This window comes from Pygoscelis adeliae, unplaced genomic scaffold (assembly GCF_000699105.1).
Source record: "Pygoscelis adeliae isolate BGI_AS28 unplaced genomic scaffold, ASM69910v1 Scaffold72, whole genome shotgun sequence".
NCBI classification, from domain to species: Eukaryota; Metazoa; Chordata; class Aves; order Sphenisciformes; family Spheniscidae; genus Pygoscelis; species Pygoscelis adeliae.
The window spans coordinates 1629910-1651717 of NW_008824286.1; the positions used below are offsets into that span (position 1 = coordinate 1629910).

Below are 21808 nucleotides of genomic sequence, written 5' to 3' on the forward strand. Positions count from 1 at the left end.
AACTGATGTGTCATAGCTGTAAAGTCTATCACAACATGAATTCTTTAGTGCTGTACAGGATGCTTGGACACCTGAGTTGCTATTTTTGCTTTTTGAAAGATCACAGAAAACACTTTTAGAACACCCTCCTGTAGTGAGTGTTGAGCAAGACAGTGAAATGTTTGAAGGGTAAAATGTGAAATAAAGACACAATTTTATTAGAAAACTGTTACCCCTACTCTGGAGAGCAAAGGGGAGGGTTAGCTCATGGTATTTCTGCTACGGTCACGTGCTCTCGGGGCTTCAGTATGTCAGCAACTATGGGAATACTTGGAGATGTGTCACTGATGACCACAGCTCAGAAAAGTGGTGGAGACAAGGTTAGGAAAAATACGGGGTTTACTTTGTAGGGCAGTGAAAATTGTCACAATGCAGGAACACAAATGGAAAGGAAAATCCTCACTGGGAGGAGAAAGGATTTTGAAGCAATCATAACTACGAGCGATCTCAGGCCAGTAGCAAATGTTTTAGCAAGGCTGGTAGTGCAGTTCTGACCACGTGCAGGGGCACGGGCACAAAGCAGCCGGGAGGATATGCCGTGTCTCTTGGGGAGGCTGGGCCTGGAGGATAGTCATGGGGAGGAACGTCAGTAGCAAACACTATAGCAGAGTGGAGAGGGAGAAAGGAAAGGGAAACTAAACTGATCAAGGGATGGATTTAGGTAAATATTAACATATAACTTGATGAAGACTTAGGTATTATTCAAAATTATTTATTGACCATTATGCTAATGGATGCTGGGGCGTTTTAAAAGGATTTATAACACAGGAAGAGTGGAAAGAAATTTAAAATAAATATTTAGATTTGTATGTAGTGTCTTTGTTCAGCCCTTTCTATACTTTCAAGAAAAATGATGCACAAAGGTTATTTAAACTGTGTAGTAGGGAAGCATTCCTATGGTAGTTATCAGTCTTCGGAGTAATCACCTGGGAAATCCTGGGCTCCAGTCCTTTGGGAGACTTTGAAGAGAAAACCACTCAGTCTGCTCTACCTTGCGGTCATGGATAGGCTTGATGACACGTTTTTTAACGCTGTACTTAAATCCTCTCAAAAATCTTTGGTTGCCCTTCCAGCAAATCCACGCTGCCGTGGCTTCAACAGCACAGCTGGGGGAGGGGGAGATGGCTGCTACTGGTTAGGTACCTGCTCACCTGGCTGGTGAACAGCATTCAGTAAACTGCCGGTGTAAAACTGGCGTTGTACAGACTGCTTTGGACTGTGGCGTGGCTTGGGAGCTCTCTGCTTGGGCTCGAGCTTGCGCATGCCGCCTTGTTTCAGCGGCCTGCCTGGAATATAACCAATTCTGGAGAGCCACAACGTGCCGTCCCCTGGGTTTCTTGGTGTGTGATTCAAAACTTGGATATATTATGGCAAACTTCTGAGAAATGACGGTGTGGTGTTTGTACCGGTCTGGTTTATTGTACCTGGGTGGTAGGGAAGTTCTGACGCTGGTTCTTTTGTTTTCCCAGTAATTGGTACTTACTCTGTCTTCTTCTAACGCCAGTAAGGCGTGACGGTTCATAACCCCTGCCACCATCGGTTAGGTAGGCCCTTTCTTTTAATTTATGACATTTCCAGCTGGGCTTCTGCAACCTCCCCTTCTCGCTAGATAGTATCTAACTTCTTAAGCTTTGTATGCAAGATTTCAGAGATTTTATCCAGAGCTATTCCGTGAATGAAGAAAACTTCTGAGAAATCAGTGTTGGACTGGGCTTACCCTGCTTGGATGAGACCAAACAAATGCTGCAGAGGGAAAGGGGCCCTGAAAGACCCAGTGCTATTTTTGATGACTGTTCAATAACGTCTGCCCAAAAAGAGCAAGAAGGAAATCGACTTTGCTTATAAATGAAAACCGTTGACTAGCTGCTATTACAGAAATCATGAGATGCAGTTTTTAACCAAAATGGTTTTAAAGAAAGACAGCTCCATACAATCTAATTGAATTTTAATCCTTCCACAGAATCCAAAATCTTTGCATTGGCAAATACCGCCCCGCCACAATGGAAATATGCAGAGCCAGGGTAGCCTCATAAATACAGAATAGGGGCCACAAGCTAGAGCTTGCAATGAAACCAAAGACATGTATTAAATCAAGAGAAAGAAAAACTTTTTTTTTTTGAAAGCAGTTAAAAGAAGATGAGAGCAAGGAAACATTTGCTTCATTCTTTCAGAATTTCAGTTCTGAAAGTTTTCTGCACATCAGCACAAGTGACTGCCTCTCAGAGTCCGGGACAGGGAGAAGATGACCTACTAGTACAGAAATGAAAATGGAGGTGGATCCTGCCCCAAACCAAGACGCGTACGTGCAATTAACAAACGTGATATTAAGCCCAGGACAAGGTTTTAACATCACCCCTTGTAGCAAGAAAACCTGATACTTCAAGAGCCTTGAAATTCTTAGTTAGTTACAAATTTGGGTATTGTACCAGGAAGAGAACCTTAAGTATCTGGGAAGCTTAGAAGAAGGGCGAGGACCCATAGCAGCTAACATGGCCAGTCTGAGTTTTCATGTGCTTGCATCAGTTTTCTGGTCTTCCTGTATGCTGTCTAACAAGCAGAGAAAAGGGTTAAATTCTCAGTCAGAAATTGGGGTATATTTGCATATAATTGTCTAATCAGGAATTGAATGGCCCTTTGGAATTGTCCTTCTCAAACAGACCTCAGTGTACGTCTCGGCTGAAACAGTAAGAAGCAAGATTTCCTGGCTGTTAACTATTAACAACGAACGTTTAAGCAGGCTGGAGGGGAACAATGCGAGTTAACCGCAGAAAGGTTTGGGGAGTGACTTAATGCAGAAGGAGAGCAGCTTAGAGGTTTAGGTCTAGGCGTAAGAGACAATCCACAAATGTTGCATTGAGATGCAGTCTTGCTGGCCTGAGGATTGGGTTTTTTTCCCTGATTTTGTTTTTTATTTGGAGGGCGTATAAACATTTTGTAAAGCCAGCCAGAAATCCTACTGGCTATAATTGTTGTCTGCCTTACCTTTCTGTACGAGGATAAGTCCCTGTTTCGGGATTGGTCTAGGTACCTCTGAAGTATCATTAAGGCAGGGGGTTAAATTCTGGTCAGCATTGACTGGATGGTGAACTTTAATGAAGAGCTCCTCCTTTACAGCATCTGCTGGCAGTAACCTGGAAGTGTTCAGGCTTCAAAACATTTTTTGTGGATTCTAAGCAGAATATTTATTAGCCTTGTGCTGCTACTTCATTTTTTTTCAGGTGTAAAATATAGTGGTGAATATTGAGAAATTTTTTTTTATATTTTGGGGAGAAGGAAGAAAATTGGAGAAAGTTTGCCCAAATGTAGTAGCAAATGCTAAGGTGTTCTTTTTTGCGGTTGCAGCCTGCTTCCCAGAGGATAATGCCAGTGGTGTTCTCCTACTGATTTAGTTGTTGGTCTCCATTTATAACCAGCGCAAGACTACAGAGGAAATTTTCACTGTCTCTTTGATACGTTCTTCTGGAGTCTGCTTGTAAATCTTAGAGGTTTGGATCATTGCTATGACCAATAATGGCTTCAGGGACTTGGCTGAGGAAGTTCTCATTACTAGCTGAATTGACGAGTAGTGAAGCCTTTCTACCTTCAGTGTTCTGCCTACCTTAGACCAGTGTAGTTTTTGATAGTGTCAAGGGCACCCATTTCCTCCCTCAGCGACCTGTCAGTCGGAGTTCTACTAATGGAATTATTCAGAGACTAATGTGTTACCATTTAAAACTATTTGATAAACATAAAAATACGGAATGAGATTAAGTACTCTAAATGATAACATCTGCTTTAAGCCCTGACCTGCTTAAGATACTTTGACCATCTGTAAAATTCTGCAGCTACCAGTCCTGGATAAATAGCTGCATGGCAGAAGGTACTGGATTTTGTAATGGTACTCTCTACAATAAACTCTTTTTCTGTGATACTCCGATATTGATATTTTGGGGAGGTGGTAAAGTTGTTTTCCTGGTTGTGAAGCATTGGACACATGGGAATTATGTTCTTCCTTTGTTGCAGATCACAGAGGCCTTGTTAAAGGAAAGAGATAAACAAGCAAAATGGAATGGGATTCCCTTACTGTTGCAAAAGCTGTATGAACATAGTCACCCAAACAGTGATTTCTCCCAGTGCCAAAGCATCTTAAAGGTATTGTCTACACTGCTCTTCCTGAAAGCCAGGGGTTATTTTGTTGTTGCTTTCTTCAAAGCCTACTGTGATCATATTCTAACTGATTTTTGAAACTGTTTGCATGATAGTATCTGTGAATTGGCTGATAGATAAGAGCTGGGAATGCATGTAATTGATTAGTCAGTAGATCAGAGTCAGTTGTGTTTATACTGAGGAACAATTTTCTTTTTGAACCATCTTTTTTTTTTTTCCTACTGCATGCAGGAAATTTCTCCACTTCTTTCAATGGAAGCCATGGCATTTGTTACAGAAGATAGAAAAGCTGCTCAAGAGTCCACTTTTCCAAATACATACACATTTGACTTATTTGGAGGAGTCGATGTAAGTTTGTTTTTTCAACAATATAAAAAGATTTCTGCATGATAGTCATAACACTGAGAAATCTGTAAGTGAGGTCTTTGAGACCTTTGAAGCTTCTAAATGCAAGCTGCAGAAGGACTTTACCAATTTGATGTTAAACATTAGAATTGTGCCTGTTCCTGTTAAGCAAAATGTGAAAAGAGTGTATTTTCCGAGGTATTATATCATCAAAAGTGAGGTGGTGCTTCTTATATGGTATAGAAGACCTGGCTGTTTCTTCAGGTAGTCTGTTTTTAACTTAAAAAAGGTGAGACCTCTAGGTTCTCAATAAAAACAGTTCAAATGATTTCTGGTTGTGAGATTAAATACTACAGTTGGTACTAGAGCACTGAGAATTACTCTTACCACTGAAGGATATGTGGCATTTTTTTAAGCACACTAGGGCACTCTTAGCCAGGTTGTCTATGTTTATTGCTGGCATGCAATGCGGACTACTTCATCTATGGAGAAGTTTTTAAGCAGAGCTGCAAGGTTTCTGTAGGCATTCTTGGCAATTTATCTTTTTGTTTATTTGTTTTAATTCTACATTACACAAATACCCAACTTTGCTTAATTTTATGGTGACGGACTCTGGGATCTTAGCTGTCATTAGAAATGTATGATTTGTATTTTCCAGTGAACTAATTGACACTTTCTTCCTTTTTTTTTTTTTTTGGTCTGACTAAACAGTGTCTTTGCTACTTCTCTCTTGTTACACTTAGCATACCTTTACTTAAGTAAAACTTGTATTTAGGTTATGTTGTTTTGAAATTAGCATTGGTTTAGTTGCTGGTATCCTGTCAACTGAGGACAAAAGTCTTCAGCTACCCAAGCAATTTAGAACATTGTATGAAAATGTTTTAAATTTCCCTTGTTTTTAAAGGGAAATAAAAGCACTTCTACAGGAAGTATCACTAACATGAGAATGCACAGAATAAGTGTGTGGGGAGTTTGGTGGGGTTTTTTTGGTTGGCTGGATTTTGTTGGTTGGGTGTTGGGTTGGTTTTTTTTTTCTTGGACTGGAGATGGTAAATATCAGATACACTGTAATTACCTGGTACTATGGCCAGAGATTTGGCTGATACAAGTAGGTTTAATCTGGTTAAAGGCAGTGGTAGAAGCCAGTGCTATGTGTTTTTGAAAATCCTACTCTAAGACTTGAAAGGGAAGTAGTCTAATCTGCTGGTTCTTTGTATGCCATGTGCTGATTCTCTGTTGCAGTATTTCAAACTGTGAAGCGTGAGTAACTTTGAAGGACACTAAATTTGCAGTGCACTCTGTATGCTATAATGTGTGATAGTATATTCCTTAAAATATTTTTGGATTCTGACAGCTTTTACATCAAGGAAGAACAAAAGCACTTTCGTGTCTCCTCCCTTTATATGAATACATGTAAAATATTACCCAAGAGTACAAACACATGAACTGATACACGAGCCATGTGGACTTTGGACCTGAATGCAGCCCCATTCCAAGAAATAAGATCTCATAACTCCCTTTCTGCTCCTTCTGCCTCTGGTGAGGCACCCTCTTACCTATTCTCTTTCTACCATTGGACTCTTGCGCTTCTTGCTGCATACTCTTGCAGTTTCAGTAGGATGGCTGAAGAAAGCCCTCTCCAAGGAGTGTCTCACACCACTGCAGTCCAGTCCCTGGAGTGTATGTGAGGAGCATACCAGTTCTGCAAGAATAAGGTGATAAATACGTGGTGGGTTATAGTATTGACCAGGAAAAATAAGTACTAGCGAAAAGGTTCACTCAGTGGCAAGGCAGGAGCGATCATGACTGCGGCCACCCTTAAAAGACAGACTTGTTGCAGTAGGTGTTCTTTCCCAGGAGAAGAGCAGTGCATAGGGATATCTTTGGATGCTTATCTCTGGTACCGAGCCTTGAGGTGTGCATTCTCCTCCTAAAATGTAAGCCATTAATAAGAGCACCACATTACTGCTGCAGTCATTTTTCTCTACCCTACTGATGCTACAGCTACTATTACAAATGTTGCTGGAAAATGTATATTCCTCTTTAAAGTTGCCTATTTATTTATCTGTCAGTGCCTCCAGTGCTATCAGATGTTTTCCTCTGTGTCTGGGTAGGTAGTTCATTAGAAGAAAGGTAAAGTTAAGTTGGGACAAATAGAGCAAGTTGTAAAATGTAAGTATATTGTCAGTTGGCGTGACTCAACTGGGTGATGCCTACATTGCTTTTAACAATTTGAAACTGAATTTTAAAACTAGGGGCTTTTTGCAATACTTCTTGCAGAAGTCATCAGTTCCTTCTAGTGGCTAACTCATTTTTAAATAAACTATTTTTTTTAATGTTTTAAAATAAACCAGTGGTATAGGCTAGAACGACTAAAGATCAGTTCTACGTCTATCAGAACCATAGTCCTAGTCTTGGAAAGCTGACTGTTACATTCCTTAAATAGAAATGAGACAACACTTCACATATCTGTAAATGTACATGTAAGTATGCATATAAGGTGCACGTACACAAGCAGTGGCTTGCTCTTTATTGGTGAGACTAAAATCTGGAGCAACTAAGTTCTGTTATGTCTGGACCTGAAATGTATTTTGAAGCCCAGCAAGATTTAGGGAGAGCCTTTGCAAAATTTGCATTTCTCTGCAGATTATTGCTAAAGATTCATTATTTTGGGAGATGTGTGATAGCCATCCTTGATGCTATCTGGATGCATGTGAAATTACATTCTTTGCAGGCTCAAATTCTTTAAAACTTGCCAGTGGGAGATTGTTTTATACAACTGTTTTTATTTCTTCAGGGTAAATACAACTATTTTTTGTTAGTGTAATTTTGACACCAGTGGGGTTTTGATTGTAGAGCTTCCGTTAGTCACCTCTGTGACTTCAGCAGAGACAGGACTAAGTTTGGATTTGTCCCTGACAAATTAATTGGTTATTTGTATCCCAAAGATTATTCCCTTAATTCTTTATCTTCTTGTTACAGCTTTTAGTAGAAATTCTCATGAGACCAACTCTTATTACACAGAAAAAGAAACAGAAAAGTAAGTAAATAGGTGTTTTATCTTTTTTCATTCTTGCCTTGTGTCCTTATTCAGACAGAAATTATTCTATTTTTCTGTTACTCTCTTCCCATACCAGCAATTTCCTGTTCCTAAATGAATCATTGGTTTCTTTGTTCTCTGTAGTAATGATTCATGATGGGATTTAGGATAAGTCATCTGTTGCAAAGCACAGCTCAGGAGTATTCATGCACTCAGCATAACATACTTCTCTCAGTGCAGTAAATCTGCAATCACTGGAAACTTTTATTGTTACTGTGGCTATAGCTACAGTTAACAATTATTAATAATAAGCCACAAACATTGTTTATGTAATAGGAGTTACAGAGATTGTGAGACAATGAAAAGTATGCTGTTTTCCTGACCTAGTCATAGCGACCACTGATTTCCAAATTGCTCTAAGAAGTATTTGCCAATGGGGCACAGTAGCTTCAGCACAACTTCCCTGCTGGAGCAGCTTTAGTTTAGTGTTTTCATTTCTCCTGTCTGTGATCCTGCTGGTTCCCTGAACCCTTCTGAGGAAAGGAAATGTCTTGGTAGACTCCATGCCAGTCAGTCAGGGAACTTCAAGGGTAAAGAAACTTGAACTTGAGCTCGAGGCAGCTGTTGTATGTTTGTACTGAAAACTTATTTTAAATATTAAAATGCTGGAGTAAATCAGATGGAAACCTTTTCTATGAATTCCTGATGCTGTGTGGAGAAAACTGCATGAACTGTCCTTTTTTTTGCCCCATGCTTAATAATTGGAACTAATGTGTGTCTCAGCAGTTTCTCAAATTGACAAATTTTTAGTTGATCTATGATGTTTTTCCTAAAATACTGTTTACACCCTTATCGTTCTCTTTTGTGCGTGACTAAGAAGTGCACCAGACCAGAAGTACATCTCTCTCTCTGGTCCTAGGCAGTGCTGATAGTAGTTTCGGAAGAAAGCATGTGAACAGGTCGGATACAGAGTGTTTCTTCCTCTGGTTTCTATCTTCCAAGGCATTTGCGCACGTGATCTGAGCTAGCAGTTAGCCTGAGATTCTCACCCGTTTTATAGCTAGTCATGTCACTACTGTGGAAGTTAGTGTACCTTGGCAACGTACAGCTAGTGAATGTCTGTTTTCTCCTTTGCAGTAAGTGATGACCTCATCAAGGACTGCTTAAGCATACTGTACAACACGTGTATATGTGTAAGTACAACTGCTGTGGAAAAGTGTTCTGCTGATCATTTTACATGTGCCACTTGATAAGACAATGTACAGCCTTTTTTAAGCATAATTTAAACTTACTCTGAAACTTTTCATTAAAATTCTTTCAGTTAAATATCGGACCACCCTATATTTTTATGTGTTACTCAAATAACTTCTGTTTTCTTAGCCATATTGTCAAGTTTAAATCCTCTTGTTTGAATCTTTCTGTATCTGTGTTTCCATAGGAAAGCCGTGTCAGCCTTTGTTGTACTCAAACTTAAAATTTGGAAATGGATGCCTGCTAACTCGAGATACAGCTAGTCTTGTTCAGTAATGGTGCTGGCAAACTGTTTTAAGTTGGATCCTGCAACTCCTTCATGTGCTGAATATTAGTTCAGTTCAGCTGATGGCAGATCAATGCTAAGGAAGATGCTGGGTTGAAGGCCTACTGAAATACCTTGCCATTACAATTCTGAAGCTAAAAGTGCATGCCTCAGATTATGCATGCAGGGAACATCCTCAGGATTGTTTACTTAATCACATGTTTTATTATGTCATAACCTAGGGAGCATTGTTTAACAAAAATTTTTTAAAAGGCAGTTACTGGCTTGGAGCTCTTCCAAAGACATCGACCTAATCTTGAGAGTTTGAGTCTTAATAGATCACGTTGTCACTACTAAGTATCTGTGCACACATGGGAGGCGAAAGAGAGGGAACACTTTTTTTCTTGACTTACGTGATTTTTTTTTTTTAACTATAGGTAATGCAACTTTTGCAAACTGTGAATAGCGTAATACGCTAAGAAACAAGTTTGCAATTTATAGACTAGCTGCTGTTTTAATTCACTTATATATTACTGCTGTGTCTTGAACAAGAGATGTTCAGGATGACAGGAATGTTGTGTGTGAAATATTAACTGTTCTTACGTGTAAATATTCAGGAAGTATCTGAGCTGGTCTAGTTCTGTGAGCACTGGTGATATGTCAGTCATATATAATAGACAGTTTTGCAAGCGGTAAAGATGTAGTTTTAAGTTACATTTAATTCCAGAAAAGACTGGCCGTGCTCTCAGCAGAGACCAGAGCATGAAAGCTGACCTTAATGAACGTGGTGATGAACCCCACAGTCGTGCTAAAGCATGAACTCTGCTTCATCACAGAGTTCATTAAGGCCAATGCTTGATTCTGGTTGCTTAGACTCTGCCCAGCTGAGAGCAATGCTAACAGTTTAGGAGGAATCTGGGGACTACATTTTATGTACCATAAAATGGAGCTGGTTACAATTTGTATGGGAAGGCAGAGACAAGCCTCTCTGATGTATTTCCAGGCATGCAGTGTTTACTTTTGACTCAAGCAAGTAAACAACTGCCTTGAGATGAAGCCTCACATCCTGGAGCCTATAGTTTTTGTAAGCGTAATGTTCACTTCAGACAAGGACTGGAGCTAGTTTTGGTTACCATAAACACAATGTATCCTGGTTTCAGGAATAGCTGATTCGATAACGCATAACCTGTAAAACTGTCCTGCGTATGCCTGTAACATATGACTTGTCAAGGTGGGCTCTGACTCTGGGCCTGTGTGTGCTTCTTGCTGCTTTCTAGACGGAAGGAGTCACAAGGCGACTGGCAGAAAGAAATGACTTTGTGTTGTTCCTGTTTACACTGATGACAAACAAAAAGACATTCCTACAAACTGCAACGCTCATTGAAGATATCCTGGGAGTTAAAAAGGTTAGTTACTGGTTTCTTCATTTGATTTGTATGGCTTTTCAGGCCAGTGGAGGAAAGACAGCTATTTCTTCAAAGAGTTGCTGAAGATAATCCTCTAAGCTAGCATTCTCACTTCCTGTAGCTTATTTGAAGCCTGACTGTTTACAGTGATCATTAACTTCAATCACATTTCATACAGGAGCCAAATTATGCACGTGGTATTATACTTGTAATGCTTTTGCATAGCTTGCAGAGGATGGTGGGGGGTGAGTACCTAGCTGTCATTAAAGTACAATCAGTATTTCAAATAAAGAAAATGAACCTCACATAAATTCATTTTTCATCCTTGCCTTCTGATTACACTTCAGATATTTTAGTAGCCTTCCTGACATCTGGAAGGCTTCCTGTGCTTCTCTCTTGCCTTGGGGTTTGTCACCTCTCTGAGAAGTTGTAGGCTGGGGGAACAGGGCACTTAGGTCTTCTGCACAAACTAGGTTTTTGAACTTGCTTGCCAGCATTGTTACAGCTTAGTGCTCTGATGTGGTGCAAATAAAACATTAAAGGTGTAACCTTGGGAAAACCCTGAATGAAATGTGTCTATGTACGTTTTGTGGAGAGGGTCAGGGTTCTGTAACTTGCTACTGCTTTTTTTAGAGTGAAGTTGGGGATGATGTACTTCCTGAGATAGGAAACAAGCTTTGTTTATCTGAACATAAATGTTGTTTTTGCTGAAAACAGTTTTCAACAGATTTTTTTTTTAATATCTTTTGATGGAAAAAGACTAAGGAAAAAGATCTAGGCATCAGTTCTTATCTGTGAGCTAGAGACATAGCTCTAGCTATTCTCTCAAAGAGAATACAGAGAGAAGTGGAAAACTGAATTGAAGCTTTGTAATACCTAAATGCAATTTGTCTGTTAAATTAGGGTGGGTTTTTTAAAAAAAAAAAGCCCCCAAAATTTGTCTTAAATACTTAATCTTTAAAAGATGGATATCTCTACTGCTGGAGTTGATAAACGTAAGTGACACCAGTTGTAAATCACGGGGCGGGGGGCGGGGGGGTGTGTGCGGCAGCGGGTGCAGTTCAGGCTCTTTCCTTTCCACTGCCTGTTTGCTTCTCTTTTACTAACATTGAAATAACAGACAGATCTTGCCAGGGAAGAGCTGTAGCTGAAGCCTTCTGGCTGTGTCTGTGTTCCCTTATTGAATATCATGTGTGACTCACTCTGATGTTGCCTCCTCCAGGAAATGATACAACTGGATGATATTCCCAATCTTGCGAGCCTTGTGTCCAGTTTTGATCAGCAGCAGCTTGCGAACTTCTGCAGGATCCTTGCTGTCACAATTTCTGAACTTGACACAGGAAGCGATGACAAGCACACACTTCTTGCCAAAAACGCCCAGCAGAAAAAAAACTTGGGTCCTTCTCGAGCTGAAATTAATCAAGGTAATTGTTACATTGTGAACAAACGCAGAAGAATCTCAACAGTGTCGGTGGTCTTAAACTGTAATAAAATTATTTTTCTTTTTCAGCTACGCTTTTGAATATTCCAGGCTTCATTGAGCGATTGTGCAAACTGGCAACACGGAAGGTGTCTGAAACAACAGGTACTTCCAGCTTCCTCCAGGAGTTGGAAGAATGGTACACCTGGCTGGACAATGCGCTAGTACTTGATGCACTGATGAGAGTGGCAAACGAAGAGGCAGAGCAGAGCAGTACAGGTATTTGGCTTGCATTCCTCTAGCCACCATTAGCTGATGCATATCTTAACCTTCTTCAGTGTTTGCCATATGTTGCTTTTCCTTTCAACTGGTATTGATTCCCCTTTTCTTGCATGAAAGACTGATGTGTCAGCGTTTAGGTCTGGCTCTCATTTTGTTCTCATGTAGCACTGATTTTTTTTTTTTTTCCCATGAACTAAAGTTAGCAAAAGGAAATGTCCCAAGGCAAACTGTGCCCTTTGCACATCTAGATAATACTGTAACACTGTACATCCTCAGCACTAATACCCCTTGGACTGACAAAAATACACACATCTGAGGTAAGTGAGTTTACCAGCGTTTTGCTCTAAAACTTAGGCCGATGGCTTTAGGTCCAAATACTTTATACCAAGCAAGCGGTCCCTCCTTTAAAAAGGAAAGGTAGTTCCAGCAAAATCAAATAAGTTAATTGGAAAAAAATAATTGTTCCAGGTGAGTGTATGGAAGTGTTAATACAACCTTAGGAGAATGCTTTGAAGCAAGCACCTGGTTTGTTTCGTTGCCCTTCAATATTACAAAAATGCAGTGTGTGTCTTGTAGAACTCAAAGTACTTGGTAACGGAATGAGAATTATCCCCAAATTTAGATATCTAAATCTTTGCTTTTATGCTTCTTTGGAAAACTTTCTTCCTTATCCAGCTTCATTAGTTTTGTAGCAATTAATTATTAAAACTTATGAAAATACACAAAAAATGAAGTACGTGAATGCTCCAACAGCATCTTGCACATACCTTTATACACACCAGCTTGGGGGAAACTGGAGAACGCTTGGTATTTTGAAACAGAATTCACAAGGCAATTTTGCTGAGGAGGAACATGCCCAGTCACAGCTCTTGACCCACAACATCAGTTAGCAAGCAAACCTAGATGTACTTTCCCAGAATACTGTCTCGGTCTCCAGTGGCTTGTGGCTTAGGGACTTCTGAGTCAGAGGTGGTGTCTGTGCTTTTTAGCCTTTGATGGTTTCCTTCCTTTGTGTGTTTGCCTAGTTACTGTTTCTTCACATGGGTTCAAAAAGCATTCACGCTATCCTGTGGCAGGGCAGTTCATCGCTTAGTTATGTATTCTGTAAAGAGCTAACGCCTTTCTGAACTGCAACCTGCAAGTTTCGCTATGTCCTTCTCTACTTTCTCTGTGCCACTCGTGATTTCTGTCATGTCTTCCACTTGCAGTCATGGCATGTTATATCCTATTTCTGCCCCAGCAGTATAATTCTAGATAGGGCTATGAAAATTATTTAACTGTGGCCTAAGGTACTGAGGTATGAAATGAAAGTAGACTATAGTAAATGCTTCTGATAATCTCACCCCTGCTTCTGTTACTCTTCTACCATGTCCTTTCTGGTGCAATAGTCTATTAATTCATATAGGTGATCTTACTTATTTTAGGTAGGTGATGCCATTTAGCTTATTATGGAAAAATTAAATAATTTTTAAAAAATTAATTTTATCTCCTCTGAAGTTCCAGCTATATTTTTTTTTTCCTCTTCTGTAGCATTTAATTTAAATTGGTTATTTGTTGTATGTCACTATTTTTAGTTGAGAAGAAAATTCAAGCAGTGGTGCTGGTCTTACATCTGCAGTGTTTCGGTGTAACAGTAATAACCGTAACAAATCCTTTCCTGTTGAAGCTGCCTCAGGCTCACATCTTTGCCATCTTGTTCAGAGTCTTCGGATGAAAGTGGATTGGCCAACACCTCAACACGAACACAGCTTCCACAGTCCATGAAGATCATGCACGAGATTATGTATAAGCTGGAGGTGTTGTATGTTCTCTGCGTGCTGCTCATGGGGAGACAAAGGAATCAGGTGAGCACTTGTAAACAGTCACGCATGCGGAAGGTGATGTCTCTTTAAACCTAAGTGCTCATTAATTAGGTCATGGACACAGAAACACGAAGGGCAAAGCTCAAGGCGTAAAGCTGGGCAAATCCCATCATTGCAGCGATGCACAAACAGGCAGCGTTTCATTGCTGAGAACCAGAATGAGCCATTGGGCAGGGCTTGTCACAAGTTGTGCTGACCAGTGTGGGGGGGTGGTCAGTCTCTGCAGAGCTGCTGCTCTGGTGCAAGATAGATGCAGGAGGATGCCTCCTGGATGAGGCATCCTGTCTCTGCATGTGAGGAGGTGTTTGGATGTGCCTGGATGCTGCAGGAGCTGCAGCCAGGCGTTCTTCCCCCTCCTGGTGCACTGGTGACCCGCTTGGACAGAGCCCCTTCAGGCCTTCCCCTTCTTTGACTTTTGGAAATCCTCTGGGGCGATTTGTGAATGGGTAATTTTTGCAGTAGGTTCCCATGTCTTGGGTGAGTGAGTGTGGTGTTAAACTCTCAGCTGGGAGGATACACTTCAGTGCTGCCTGCACTGGCGCTGCCTGGAAATCCCACTCATCTGTTCCTTTTGCGTTTCTTGCTATCGCAAAGAAAAATAATTTGTTCCCTGCCTCACATAGGCTTACGGAGAGCCAATCGCTGCAGCTTGGCTGTAGTTTGGCTTAAACGGGTGAAAAGCATATTGTGAAGGGGAAAGAAAAGCAATCCGTTGGTACGGTTTTGACAGGTTTCCAACGTTGGCAGTCTGCTCAGCTCAGCAGAGCAGCTTGGAATAGCAGGGACAGTTGGATGCCCTGGAGACTGGGAGGATCAAATTGTTTTGACTTGTTAAAGGGCCGTTGTATTAGGCAAGAGTAACTGTGTTGGGGGGCTGTTGCTTGAGCACATTTATCTTGAGTATTTTGTTTTTCGCTAGTAAATACCCACTGTATAGGAGTCACAAATACTCACCACAGGCAGTCTCTTAAATCTCTTAATCTGAATTTAAAATAGAAGTGCATTTGTAGTACAGTCCTGAAAATAACTAACCTGTTCACTCTGAACCTACAAATGGATACTCAGCATTAAGAAGTAGATTCTGTATAATAGTAACCAGAGGAAACTAGCAGTTCTTGCAGAAACCACAATCACTACCATAAGAAACTCATAATCCTGTTGTCATTCCTCTTAAAAGTACTGTTTCTGTTGGGCTTAATATAAAATTTTAAAAAAGCCTAAGGCATAACTGGAACTACCAGAACATGGGTCTGTTAGGAGGACGTTTTTTCCATTGCATCAAGTCAGATAATTCATCCCTGCCTGATCACCACAAGAATGCAGTTTTATAGATACAGCAGAAACTACTTGCAGCTTGCACTCATCCTGCTGCTGCCTGTTCGGGGAGCTGGAGGTGCTGGCTTCCTTACCTCCCTGGGTCAGTTCTAGTGTGTTACTGTCAAATGTGATGAGGTAGAAAGTATGCTGCTGAAATAGCTAGCTTTGAAGCTGACTTTTTTTTTCATTTCCTGGGAAAACAACTCTTTATTCTTCCTCTGCTACTTCTGCCCCCATGCAAACGGGGAAACTGTCTAAGGATAAAGCTGGCATGCAGTTCGCTTCTCCAGGGCTGATTCAGGACGGGAATTGAATTCTTGAAAGATTTGAGTTACTTTGTTCCCAAACACTTTTGTCCAGAGCCAGCTCTTTTTGTAAAATCCACTGCCTTTGAAACACGTGATGCATCCTTCATTCCTTAATCTACATGAAGTTTTCAAAGACTTGTGTGGCAGATGCGAATCCATTCCTCTTCCTGAGAGGCAGTCAGATTAAGAACTAGAGCTGAGCTGTTCTACGCTGAAAGATCCAATAAGCAGGGAATGGCAGAGTCTGCAATAGCACTCTCAATGACAAGCATTTCAGCTGCTTGATGCTATCTCTTTTTCTATGAGGGAATAAAAGCACAGGATCTGTGACATCAGTCTTGCAGTCTGAGCAGCCAAAGGTCTTGCTGGTTTTATATTGGAATAACTTTGCATAGAATTTCTAAAGGGCATCACAAACCTGCTTCAGTCCACTATGATAATCAACATAATGGTCTAGCATTTGCTTGAAGCATGATGCAGCTTCCTGACAAACTCAACCTGTTGCTGAGCGTTTCCTCTAAACCCTTGGTTTAAACTTGACTGCTGGCTAACTTGCATCAATTGACAACTGTGCTAGCAGCGACTTGGCTCCTACCTGCTGCCATGCTGGGGATGATCACACCCTTGGGGATAAGTGGTGTTTCACTGCAGATCTGTGCCTTTGCTTCCTTCTCATTACAGTCACACCCTAAATTACTCTCCTTATATATTTTTCTAGGCTGTCTTGCATGTCTGTGTTGTGGTGAAAGGCAATCGGCTGATTTACCTGCTCCTGCTATAGGGAGCCAAACTGCACGCAGCAGAAGCTCGTAATAGTTTTAGTAGCGAGAAGGCAATAGAGCAATTCATCTGAAGCTGGGCAGCAACAGGAAAAAGTCAAAGGAGTTAGAAGGGTGAATATAGAGCAGGGATTGCCTTGGCATCCCCAGGCTGAGTAGGTGTAATGAGTTTGGGGTCTGGGAGAGAGTGCGATCCAAAGGCAATGAATGTGACTCAGGAGCTTTGTCGTGCAGCTGTCTGTCAGGTGAGAACTTAGAGTTAAGCAAACTAAAAGTAAACTGAACACATTTGAAATTAGGGATGAGATTATTGGAATAAGGAGATTATGCTCTGTGTAGAAAGGAGCGGATTCATGAGTTAAAACAAGAGCCCCTCCTTTAGTGAGGGGCCGAGGCTTTTGCAGGCAGCTCGCACGCTTGGTTTCATCCTGTTGTGCTTGTGCCACTGAGGGACGGGGACTACAGGGAGTGCTTTGTTCGGAGAGATTCCTCAGAGCTGTGTTTGTTGGAGGCTTGTGACTAGATCAAAGTGTCCGAGAAAATTTGAAAGTAAGGGAGCGTCGAAGAACTCCAGGCTTTGCAATCTGTCAGGGTAGTATGGGTGAGGTGGGAAGGAGCTGCCTGCTTCCTCAGGTGTGATATTTGGAGATGCCCAGCAGTGGGAATGTGGTTTCCATATAGATGGGAAAGTTGGTGGCTACAGCCAAGAGGAGTGCAGAAGGCCATCAGCTGTGCTGTGAACAAGAATAAGAATGAAGACCTGTAAAATAGCATAGTCTTCAAATATTTTTGATTCAGGTATTTGAGGAAATAGAACAAAATTGAATGATCTGCTTGAAATACTGCTGGTTATAATTCATCCCGGGGATTACCTAGGTTATTGTTTAGGTGACTTGATTTTAAGGAGCATGTCCATTACTGCTTTGGGCACTTAATTTTTATAGCATGTTGGCCTTCCCAATCATGCGTGGTTTTCGTTTGCACCACATCTCAAGGGATACTGCTTGTCATCGGCATCCAGCTGATGAGAGTCCCACTTTGTATTTCTCCTATTCCTCATCTTCCAAATTGCTTAAGTCAAAAGTATCAAAGCTTGGACTGAAGGTATTTAACAGCTGTTCACACCAAAATGACTAGCTTTTTTACATGAGTAACTCTATAGTCTGTTTCAAACACGTCATAATGTACCACATCCTAGCTTGGCAGGCAGACTGATAAATAAACCTGAGTAATTTGGCATTTTCTTCTCTTCCGAGCAGTCTCTAAAGAAGTTCAACTTCCCCTTAACCTGAAGGAGCAGCGCTTGAACTGCAGCACGGTTGTGTTACTGCGGGGCTCTGCTTTGCTTAGAACTCCTGCCTAGGTCACTTGAACAAAAACGGTATTGATAGTTTGTGTTGTCTTCAGAGGACTACCTCAGCTTCGGCTGCGTGAACTATAAAGGCAAAGGACGCTCAGTGGATGACTGGCAGCAGAATATTCGCAGCTTAGTTTTGTGGAAGCTGGGTATAGATGTATTTTCAATGTGCTGTAAGCGATCTCCCGATGTCCAAAGCTGCTTCCAGAGGCACAGTGGTTAATTGAAGCACCAGCTAACAGCTTTCTCCCAAAATGTCTGTTTTCTATCCATGTCCACCAAATGGAAACCACTCTAACGATACACCATGGTTCGTGTGCATGTTAACACAAACACATGCTGTTTGATAAAAGAATTTACTCTCTGTTGTCAGAGTATGACGTAATTGTGCCCATCTGTTTACCAGACTATGTTATATCCGTATTTGAGGCTGCAGCAAATGAGTATGTACTTCTCTTGTTTTCCAGGTTCATAAAATGATAGCAGAGTTCAAACTGATTCCTGGCCTCAATAACTTGTTTGACAAACTGATCTGGAGAAAGCATTCGGCATCAGCCCTTGTTCTGCATGGTCACAATCAAAATTGTGATTGTAGCCCAGTGAGTAACTCTTAAAATTCTGTATTGGATTTTTATCTTATCATATAATTCTGAGGAGTTGTACTGAGTAACTGAGTGCTTGTATAATAAATGAATTGAGATGTGGTAGCATTCAGTTTTTTGTGAATTACTCTTTTCACCTAAGTCTTTATCTTTGGCACATGCTAGCAATTTAGCAGAGGGCAATTTAGCCTCTCCCCTCTCTCTGAGTTTGGGAGGTGGGAAAGGGGTAAATTCTGTGGTCCCTGGAGGCCAAAGGTAGAAGACAACCAAAACTTAAGGAAATGATAGCTACCAGGTCTAGCAGTGAGAGGCACAGAACACAAAATGGATCACAGTCAGGGTTTTTTGGGGGGTTGGGTTTTTTGTTGGTTTCTTTTTATTTTTTTTTCCCAAACCTAGATATTCTAAATCGATTAATACAGTGATGAGCTTTTTTGCCTTTACAGTGAGAAGAAATTATTAACCGTTACATGCATAGGCTTGGAGGCAGCCTCCGCTTCTGTTCTATTTTGGGAAGCGTGCAAAGTGCAGCCTTCTCCATTTATGCAAGTCACTTGCTCTCCTGTCCAAATGGGTTTGATTTGGATAGGTTTTCAATTCAGCTGTTTCATGTCAGCTTGGTAACTAATGATACCCAAAAATACTAAAGTAAATTTTTTTGTCCTTTCTTGTCTCTTTTTAGGACATTACTTTAAAGATACAGTTCTTGAGGCTTCTTCAGAGTTTTAGTGATCACCATGAGTGAGTATGAAAAACGGTGGTAGATTGTGGCTCGGCGGTATTGTTTGCCTGGTTGCAGTTACAGCGGGTGTCTTAGGCAGGTGCAAGCTCAATCTGAATGGAACACTGTACTGTCCTGAAACTCGATTCAGATGTTCGCGTGCCTTTCAGCTCCTGCTATGAAAAGGCTAAGGATATGCTCTCCAATGGACATGTCTTAGTATGTCTGTTGATGAGTAAAAATAGCCCATTTTGCTTCATGTTGAAATGAACCGAAACCTTTACGTGATGAGTTAACGCTTTCTGGCCGAAGAAATAAGTAGGCAGCTTTCATGATGCTGTTTGTCTGCCTTCTCCCTGAGAGTTGGTAGTGAGCCAGTCTGCTCACAAGAGCACATATACCCTGTGGGGACATGTTCAGGTTTAATTCAGAGTGGAACAAGCATAAAACAAAGGCTGTTGGAAGATCAGGGCGAAAGACAGTGTACCTCTGAAGAGGTTAATCAATACTCGTTTGCCTTTGTAAAAAGGCTGGGAAGATGTGATTGCTGTCTAAATGTCAGGAATGGAAAAGACCTGATTAAACTGCATGGGAAAGTGTTAGGGGAACAATCATCTGTCAGCTAGCCATTGGGAACCTAGGTTGGAAATAGGAAGAAAGCTTCTGTTTGCCTTCAAAAGGCATACTTACGAAGCTTGAGTCTGCTGGGGTAGTTGAGAGGTGATACAGATTTTATTTATATTTTTTAATGCTTTTACTCAAGAAGCACACCACCTCTGCTGGTACAAGAGGTACTTGTTGCTCTGTTCTGAGTTGCAGAATCACATCTTGCATTCTATCAATGTCCTGTTGCTCTAATTCAGTCCTGCAAGATGGTTTCCTATTGTTTACAAACACCTGCATTTGAGGCATATTGCACTAAATATGTCTATGTCTTCACTTCTTGCCTAGCTGGTCTTACCTACAGCTGGGGTGATATTTTTGTGTAGGTTTTATCTAGTACTGTTAGATACGCATATTGAAAGTATTAGCCTTTTCGACTGGGAAGTGTTAGCTTTAAGAATGGGGAGCTGCTGGACATATTGTAAACATAAGGGAAAGGCTGACCTATCGTAAATCCTCCATGCAAGACATTGTTTGCCCAGGAATCACTCCAGGTTTTCCAGTAAAATCTCTTTAGATGATGTTCCTACTTAAGTGGTTACTACAAAGATCTCAGGCTTCTTTAAACAGAAAACAGCTTTCAGCTGTAACATTTGAGCAAGTGGAATGTGTGGAATCTGGTTAGGGTTTTTAAACAAATAGTTACATGAACTTTCTATGAAATCAGAGATAAAAGCTGAGTTAGCTGAGGACAGGATGAGAGCGAGTGCTTACATAACTTCAGTAAAATTGTGTATAAACTGAACTTGCAGTTTACTGCATGGGAAGAGAGGCTGTGTTTTCATTACAGAAACCTGTTGATCCAGATCAAAAGCAGCTTCACGTGACAGCCTCAGTGGGCACTAATCTGGAAGATAGTCTCTGAAGCAAGACGGCAATCCCCATCACCTTTCTGGTCTAATAATTTATCCTCTGTGTAGCTGCTGTGTTTTGATGAATAGATTGTCTTTGCACGCCCTCACGCTTACCACAGCATCCTATGCTCCCTTAGGTTTCCTGTAAATAAATCTTTGCTGTCTGATTCTGAGCACTTTGAAGTAGGAGGGCTCTAAGGGAGCACACTGACATTGGGCAGGGAGTCTGTCAAAGTGAGCCTCTGGACTACACTTCTATTCTGTCAGACTCGTTCTGCATTTAATTTATTTTACAGATAAATTGGTTTTCATTATGAAAAGTCCAGTATTTGAATAAAGCATTTAATGCAAGTTTTGTGGTTTTATATCCATTCCTGTTTTGTTTTCTACATTTCATGAAGTTCTTAAATATTTCCAGACTAAACAATTTGCTCACAGTAATAAAATACCAGGATGATGGAGTACTTTTTTTGCAGTTTCTGCTTTCTAATTGAGGTTTATTACTGATAAGGAACATAGTCACTATATCGCAGAGAAAGACTTTGCTATTTAAGACTGCTATTTAAGACTGCTGAAATTCAGCAAAATGTCGCTGAGATTTTTGAAAACGAGTGCCATCTGGAAATAAATATTCACAAAACAAACCATAAGATCCTGAACAGGTCAGCAAAGAACCAGCATCTTGAAGCTGGTCAGTGGTGAAACTTGCATTTGGCAAATTTTGGAGGCGGCTTATAAAACAGCAGCTAGTTGGCCTAGCTTGGGAGTGTGCTGTGGTGGAGGGGAGTAGAGTGTGAATGGCTGTGAAGGGCTGGAGAGGTGAAAGCTGATTGCCTGGTCCTGCAGCCCTTGTAGGCACGTGGCTTTACTCTTCACGGAATTGCACGTTTGCCTGCCTCTTGAATTCATCATATTTTTCTCCCCTACTCCCCAACTGTCTTGCTTTAGGAACAAGTACCTCCTTTTAAACAGCCAGGAGCTTAATGAGCTGAGTGCAATCTCCCATAAAGCCAACATCCCTGAAGTTGATGCAGTTGTCAACACAGACAGGTGAGTAGGGATAGAGGGTTTAGGTCAGCAGCTTCCAGTGTTTTGCAAGCACTTACATTGGAGGTTTGATGTCTCCTGTTTCATTTGAGGCCCTTCTGTCC

General features: G+C 41.0%; 1 protein-coding gene across 1 annotated transcript in view; it reads left to right on the top strand.

The window, feature by feature from the left end:
• The first annotated feature begins 2790 nt into the window (after positions 1 to 2790).
• Positions 2791 to 21808, top strand: part of TRPC4AP (transient receptor potential cation channel, subfamily C, member 4 associated protein) — a 28067-nt gene continuing 9049 nt past the window's right edge. Inside the window, exons 1-12 of the mRNA XM_009318689.1 lie at positions 2791 to 2811; positions 4042 to 4170; positions 4417 to 4533; positions 7513 to 7570; positions 8708 to 8763; positions 10364 to 10492; positions 11715 to 11916; positions 12003 to 12191; positions 13896 to 14038; positions 18285 to 18416; positions 19102 to 19160; positions 21606 to 21707. Coding sequence (XP_009316964.1) covers positions 2791 to 2811; positions 4042 to 4170; positions 4417 to 4533; positions 7513 to 7570; positions 8708 to 8763; positions 10364 to 10492; positions 11715 to 11916; positions 12003 to 12191; positions 13896 to 14038; positions 18285 to 18416; positions 19102 to 19160; positions 21606 to 21707 — 1337 coding nt within the window. The remainder of the gene's footprint in view (positions 2812 to 4041; positions 4171 to 4416; positions 4534 to 7512; positions 7571 to 8707; positions 8764 to 10363; positions 10493 to 11714; positions 11917 to 12002; positions 12192 to 13895; positions 14039 to 18284; positions 18417 to 19101; positions 19161 to 21605; positions 21708 to 21808) is intronic.